General features: G+C 44.4%; 1 protein-coding gene across 2 annotated transcripts in view; it reads left to right on the top strand.

Moving 5' to 3' along the window:
- Positions 1-950: 950 nt before the first annotated feature.
- The window catches only part of LOC121547092 (slit homolog 1 protein-like), a 238,691-nt gene continuing 231,816 nt past the window's right edge, over positions 951-7,825 (top strand). For both annotated transcript variants that reach the window (XM_045209881.1, XM_045209880.1), the window contains exon 1: positions 951-1,621. In XM_045209881.1, the coding sequence (XP_045065816.1) occupies positions 1,419-1,621 (203 nt within the window). In that variant the 5' untranslated portion in view covers positions 951-1,418. The remainder of the gene's footprint in view (positions 1,622-7,825) is intronic.

Here is a 7,825-nt window from a genome sequence, read left to right as displayed (position 1 = left end):
CTGTTTGACAATTCTCCTCTTAAGTGCAAATTGGTGTCATCCCTTCTGACGTCTGAGACAAACAGAGGTGTGTGTTGTGTATCTGTGTGCATTCCATTCACAGCTCTGTGAGAGAGCGGAGGGAGCAGAGAGAGGGACAGAGAGAGACTCCCTCATTACTCCCTAAACACCACCCTCTACCTTGTAATCAGGACCCCACTAACACTTTTTCTGGGCCAGATGGAGCTCTCTCTCTCTCTACGATGTGTGGTGTGTGGCTGGCTAGGCCTGGGAAGGATGGTTCCACCACAGCGCAGGCAGGAAGAGATGAAGTGGAGGGTTAGACACAGTGAGCTGTGCAGAGCCAGGCCAAGCTGAGCCAGGCCAAGCCAAGACAGTGGTGTATTTAAATCAGAAGTGTTTATTTCATTGAGTGGAGAGAGGTTGGAAACTAACCTCCTCCTTGCCACCGCTAAGGACTTCAACAGTCAACTAATGTCCACGTCCTTGTTAGGTGATGTCATCAATGTAAATGCTGTTTGTATATATACACACACACACACACACACACACACACACACACACACAGTTCTTTGTGATGCTGGGGACACAATGGGGACAGAAATTGAACAGTGTCACCCAGGTTACTGCTCTCTGCTCTATAGGGGCTGCCTGGAGGCAAGCCTGGGAGAGAGAGAATAGACAGGAGGGAGAGAATGAAACAGAATAAAGGATGGAGAGAGAGTTGTGAGAATAAGAGAGAAAATGAGGGACTAGAAGACAGAATGAGAGAGATTGAGAGATAGTGTGAGAGAGAGAGAATGAGAGAGTTCAGGCATGGTTCTGAAGGGAGGTGTTGTGTGAGGAGGGAGGGAGGAGAGGAGGGGGAGGGGTGGAGTCAGGGGTCTGCTATTAGTAGATCCTAGTGATGGATGACTGCTGTGTGTGTAGGAGAGAGAGAGAGAGAGAGACTTGTTTTCATTCTGCTATTTCCCCATTCCCCCCTCATCAGACAAGCAGAGTAGAGCGGGACGGAGAGAGACGTGAGCCAACGAGTGCAGAACAGAACAACTCCACAAAGAGAAGAGAGAAGTGGATAGTTCACTTTGCAAGGAAAGGAGGAGAGAAAAAGAGAAGAAAATCAAGCCTTTCAGAAAACACCAACAGGAGAAGAAGAATGAGACTGCAGCACATTTAAAACATCTCATCTGCTTTGTTACCAACTGAGGACTTATTTCTAGCCCAATTTTATGTTGGAACAGTTAGATTTCTTTCTCATTCTACAAGAGCCTACACACTGACTGTAGAAAAGTTGCGCTGTGAAGTAGGACTTTGGGGTTTTGAAGAGAGAAGGAGAAAGAGGGAGAAAGAAAGAAGGAGAAAACAAGGTTTTTTTGGAGCCAGGTTTAGAGAAGCAGGAGGCTGCTGTGGTGGAGATCATGCCCGGGAGAGGAGCTTGTTCTGGGGCAGGCGTGGGGAGGTTGCCTGGATACTGGGTGTGTGTGCTGGTTCTCTGTGCCCTGGTGACAGGCTATGCCAGCGCATGCCCTGCCCTGTGTACCTGCAGTGGCACCACGGTTGACTGCCATGGGCTGGGCATCAAAACCATGCCCCGGAATATACCCCGCAACACAGAGAGAATGTGAGTATCTACTTCTGTGCTATACCATACCTCTCTCTCTGTGTGTGTGTGTGTGTGTGTGTGTGTGTGTGTGTGTGTGTGTGTGTGTGTGTGTGTGTGTGTGCGTGTGTGTGTGTGTGTGTGTGTGTGTGTGCGTGTGCGCAATGACATTCCAGTCATGTATAAATAGGTATGAGGGACTGGAAAGAGCAGGAGCAGATGCATGCCGTTCACATGTCCATCATTTCTACAGCTGGTATTGTGTGTGTGTGTGTGTGTTTGTGTGTGTGTCTATACATGCTCACAGTAAAATGTGGCTAGACAATGAATGAAATGAATGAAATGCTCAAGTGATTAAGTTTAGGTTAATACAGCTAACAGTTGACGTTATGACTGTATGTCCTGTCTAATATGACTAAATGTTACTGTGAGATGATTCAATCAGTAAATGTCTAATTGATGTGGTGGTATTGCCTTTGTATATTCAAGCTGAATTTAACTGCATACTTGCATCTTCTGGATCGCAAAATAATCTATTGTTAATTCAACTCCCTCTAGACGAGATGTAAAGAAATGTTAGCCTACATTCTGTTGGTTTGGGTACACTGGGTATTCTGCAGACTTGATCATCTCTCTCTCTCTCTCTCTCTCTCGCTCTCTCTGTCTCTCTCTCTCTCTCTCTCTCTCTCTCTGTCTCTCTCTCTCTCTCTGTCTCTCTCTCTCTCTCTCTCTCTCTCTCTCCTCTCTCTCTCTCTCTCTCTCTCTCTCTCTCTCTCTCTCTCTCTCTCTCTCTCTCTCTCTCTCTCTCTCTCTGTCCTGCACTGGCCCTCCCTCACTCATGCAGAGCCTCTCTCACCTAATTATTAAATTAAGTAGAAAATTAAGAAAATCTGCTCCTTAAGTGTGTCCTGCCTGCTAGAAGATCTGCTAGACATCTTGTAAGAGGAAGGAGAGCTTGGAGGGATTGAGAGAGAGAGAGAGAGAGAGAGAGAGAAATAGTTTTCTCCCTTTTTGAACGTCCTTTTAAAATATTAATCTGTATATCAGTGGTGAGGAGTAGAGGAGTGGAAAATACGCAATAGATTGTTCTATCAGCTTCTAGAATAGCTCAGATGAATAAATTATGTTGTGGGAATAGAGGAGAGAGAAGAGGAGAGAAACCCTTGTGTCAGAACTGATTGCATATTTCATGCATTCCGTATTTCATTTCTAAGAACTCCTTTTTGTACCAGAAGTGTATGTCAGGGCTGCTTGTATGTTCACACACGTGGTGATTGTATGGTTGTCTTTTACATGAGCGGCCTTTCACACTGTGAGTAGAGTTAAACTGAAGTGGGTTTTATGTGTTTCACTTAGTTTATTCATGTGTAGGTAAGGTATACTAGCTGATCTACCTGGGATTTGTAATGTGATTTCATGCCCCAAACCTTCTTGCTAAATCAGGAAGGATTTCTGTGCATCTCTAAATGTGTGATGTACAGTACTTTGTAGACATTCACTCTTTGGCGGTTAGCCGTGTAAATTGTCTGTCTGTGCCTATGTCATGTGGATTATATTATTTGATAGTCAAGCGTTTAAAGTTGTGTGTGTGTGCTGCAGCCCGTCTGGTGTTCAACCTTCCCAAGTTCTCTCAAATCACCCCGCTCCTCCGCACACTCCACTGGCGTCCAGTTAAGGTTTGCATCTACTACAAGACCATGGTGCTTGCCTACGGAGCTGTGAGGGGAACGGCACCTCCTTACCTTCAGGCTCATATCAGACCCTACACCCAAATGAGGGCACTACGTTCATCCACCTCTGGCCTGCTAGCTCCCCCACGACGCCAGGACAGCGGAGTCACTGACCACCTTCCGGAGACACTTGAAACCCTACCTCTTTAAGGAATACCTGGATTAGTATAAAAGTAATCCTTCTTCCCCGACCCCCCATAAAAAAGATATATATATATATATATATTAAAAAGTGGTTGTCCCACTGGCTATCATAAGTTGAATGCACCAATTTGTAAGTCGCTCTGGATAAGAGCGTCTGCTAAATGATGTAAATGTAAATGTATGTGTGTTTGTGTGTGTGTGTGTGTGTGTGTGTGTGTGTGTGTGTGTGTGTGTGTGTGTGTGTGTGTGTGTGTGTGTGTGTGTGTGTGTGTGTGTGTGTGTGTGTGTGTGTGTGTGCAGATCATGTAGAAGGTTATTGGTCTCTATGGAGAGGTTAGTTAACAATAGAAACTCTCCATACTCCAGGACCATTATATAGTCATCAAGGTGATTGAACAAGTACCGTTAAGGCTGATATTAGTGTGGTATTGGGGTAGACAGCTACTGGGGCAGAGTACAGGCCTTTACATTGACTTGAAGAGGAGGAGGAGGAGAGGGGGATAAGAGAGGGTGAAGAGAAGGGAGGAAAGGGGGGAAGGTGTAAAAGAGGACACAGCCTGTCTGGACAAGGTTTATTGGACATTCTTGACTGCTGGAGCGATTTGGGGGAAGTGTGTGTGTGTGTCGGTGGATGGAAGGTGTGTTTGTGATTTGGGGGAGGTGTTGACACTGACTGCAGTGTCCAATTTGCACTTGTCACTGTGGCTTTGGATCCGCCCTGACCTCTGAACTCCTCAGACCGTATCTGTAATGAGCCTATTTTTTATTTTATTTTTATTTTATTTTTTCACCTTTATTTAACCAGGTAAGCCAGTTGAGAACAAGTTCTCATTTAGAACTGCGACCTGGCCAAGATAAAGCAAAGCAGTGCGATAAAAACAACAACACAGAGTTATATATGGGGTAAAAAAAACATAAAGTCAAAAATACAACAGAAAATATATATACAGTGTGTGCAAATGTAGCAAGTTATGGAGGTAAGGCAATAAATAGGCCATAGTGCAAAATAATTACAATTAGTATTTACACTGGAATGATAGATGTGCAAGAGATGATGTGCAAATAGAGATACTGGGGTGCAAATGAGCAAAATTAATAACAATATGGGGATGAGGTAGTTGGGTGGGCTAATTTCAGATGGGCTGTGTACAGGTGCAGTGATCGGTAAGGTGCTCTGACAACTGATGCTTAAAGTTATTGAGGGAGATAAGAGTCTCCAGCTTCAGAGATCTTTGCAATTCGTTCCAGTCATTAGCAGCAGAGAACTGGAAGGAATGGCGGCCAAAGGAGGTGTTGGCTTTGGGGATGACCAGTGAGATATACCTGCTGGAGCGCAGACTACGGGTGGGTGATGCTAAGGTGACCAATGAGCTAAAATAAGGCGGGGATTTGCCTAGCAGTGATTTATAGATGGCCTGGAGCCAGTGGGTTTGGCAACGAATATGTAGTGAGGACCAGCCAACAAGAGCGTACAGGTCACAGTGGTGGGTAGAATATGGGGCTTTGGTGACAAAATGGATGGCACTGTGATAGACTACATCCAATTTGCTGAGAAGAGTGTTGGAGGCTATTTTGTAAATGACATCGCCGAAGTCAAGGATCGGTAATAGTCCGTTTTACGAGGGCATGTTTGGCAGCATGAGTGAAGGAGGCTTTGTTGCGAAATAGGAAACCGATTCTAGATTTAACTTTGGATTGAAGATGCTTAATGTGAGTCTGGAAGGAGAGTTTACAGTCTAACCAGGCACCTAGGTATTTGTAGTTGTCCACATACTCTAGGTCAGACCCGTCGAGAGTAGTGATTCTAGTCGGGTGGGCGGGTGCCAGCAGCGTTCGATTGAAGAGCATGCATTTAGTTTTACTAGTGTTTAAGAGCAGTTGGAGGCTACTGAAGGAGTGTTGTATGGCATTGAAGCTCGTTTGGAGGTTTGTTAACACAGTGTCCAATGAAGGGCCAGATGTATACAAAATGGTGTCGTCTGCGTAGAGGTGGATCTGAGAGTCACCAGCAGCAAGAGCGACATCATTGATATACACAGAGAAAAGAGTCGGCCCAAGAATTGAACCCTGTGGCACCCCCATAGAGACTGCCATAGCTCCAGACAACAGGTCCTCCGATTTTATACATTGAACTCTATCTGAATCTATCTCTATCAAAGACCTCATCCTGTACCTCCATGATGAATCTATATTCTCTCTACTACTATCTGTTCTCCTATTTTAACCCTATTCGTACTATCATTGACAGCACTCTCCATCCGTAACATAAACCCGAGTCCTTCTTGCTACCCCCTTTAATTTCAGAAAAGTTGTTGTCGGTGTCATACTTTCTACATTTGCTATTGCCATCGTATCATTAATCCCTTCCAAAGTTACCATTAAAGTAGTTGATTTAGTTGATGTATCAACCTTAATTACTTCTAGTGCGAAAGTTCCCGTTATCCTCTGTGTATTATCTACTGTTGGAGTGGCTACTGTAATCTACTCCTCCTGAACTCCCTCAATGACTGTGGAGGCTACAACAGACCTCAACTCTTCCATTATAAGCATTACTTTATGAATTACATAGCCTTTTAACCAATAATTCTTAACCGGAACAAATTCTAATGCTTGCACTAGATAAGTATACTTCTTCTCCATAATTATCTCTCCATGTGGGAGGAACGTCCCCATCCTAACCCTAATAAGTATTTTTTCCCCTAAAATTGGTGCTGGAGCTATTGGTTCCCTTATAATCAAATGCGATATATTTATGGCTTTAATAACTATCAATGTTGAAAGAGTTAAATTGCTTCTCACTGTTGTTTTAATAGACTGAAGTGTTAATGTCCTTAGTTACTTCATCCATTTTCCAAAGATTTGAAGTCTTTGCTTGTACTTCCATCTATCACCACTAGTGTCACTTTTTCCCAACTCTCAGTCCTATCTCTAATCCCTAACTTTCAAACTTTTGATTATAAAAAATACACCTACAATTACCTTGATCTTCCTACTCTAAAGTGTCCTTCACCATTGTTCTCTCTCTTACTACTAACTTTGAAACTTAGCTTACTGTCTTAGAGTTCCTTCAACCTAGTTCTCCTAACTTATTTTAATCTAATCTTTTCTCCTAACCTTTAAAAACCTTTTCCACTGATTTATTCACAAAATCCCTTTACCACCAAATTTTTAGAATATGTGATTGGGAAAGTCCCCACCTGCTTCTGACTTCTTTACACACAGACTTGGCAAACGACTAAACACCTTTTAGCCTAGCCTGAAATCTCTTGGTGTAAGAATGTAACCCAGAATAACAGTCACCCCTTTTAACTTTATTTTTCAGACAGATTGTCTAATAGGCAGTCTAATAGATTATCATCCTTCCTATGATATTATCTTTTTAAGCAAATATGATTCCCAAAAACCCTACTTTTTAAAATCCTCTACCAGACAGCCGTTTAGTGTACATCTTATTGTACAATTCAATTTAAACAATGCATCTCTTCCCAACAATGCAATAGGTATATTTTTTAATATTAGTATGTCTATTTTAATTTCTCCTTGTCACGGTTTCGGCCGAGGCTGCTCCTCCTCCTGGTTCGGGCAGGCTTCGGCGGTCGTCGTCCCCGGAGTACTAGCTGCCACCGATCTATGTTTCATGTTCGTTTGGTTTGGTCTTAATGTTGTACACCTGTGTCTAGTTAGTCCTCGTTAGTGTTCTATTTAGTTCTCGTTGTGTGTGTCTGTGTTTGTGTGTGATTGCGCCTCTGTTACGTGTTGGAGCTACATTTTTCCCTCCAGTGTTTGGAGTGGTTTCTTTGCACATGTTTTGTGCGCAGTTTATTTTGTCGCCTGTGTGCGCCTGGTATTCGCCTTCAGGCTTATTGTGCTTTTGTTTGTGTGAATTTAGCACTAAAGCCTTTGAACTGAGCCTCTGCGTCCTGCGCCTGATTCCTACACCACACCCACCTTCAGCACCTTATGACAGAATCACACACCACAATGGAATCAGCAGGATCGGCAGAGACGCCTGTGTCGCTCGAGGAGCATATCCGTGGACAAGATGGCCAGATTCGACAACTGGAGACCGCTCTACAGGAGGTAATCTACACCTTGCACCGATGGGGAGGCCAGCCGGGTACCCACACCTCCACCTATCCTGCCCACCCCATCGGTCGGTTCACCAGTCCTAGGTTCGGAACCCAGGGGGATTCGGCTCGCTCCCGAGGGCGTATGACGGAACAGCTGCCGGGTGTCAGGGGTTCCTCCTGCAGGTGGAGCTCTACCTGGCCACTGTACACCCGGTGCCCTCGGGATACGAGAGCGTTTCCGCCCTCATCTCCTGTCTCACGGGCAAGGCGTTGGAGTGGGC

This window comes from Coregonus clupeaformis, chromosome 31 (genome assembly GCF_020615455.1).
Source record: "Coregonus clupeaformis isolate EN_2021a chromosome 31, ASM2061545v1, whole genome shotgun sequence".
NCBI lineage: Eukaryota > Metazoa > Chordata > Actinopteri > Salmoniformes > Salmonidae > Coregonus > Coregonus clupeaformis.
This window is presented reverse-complemented; position numbering and strand designations above follow the sequence as displayed.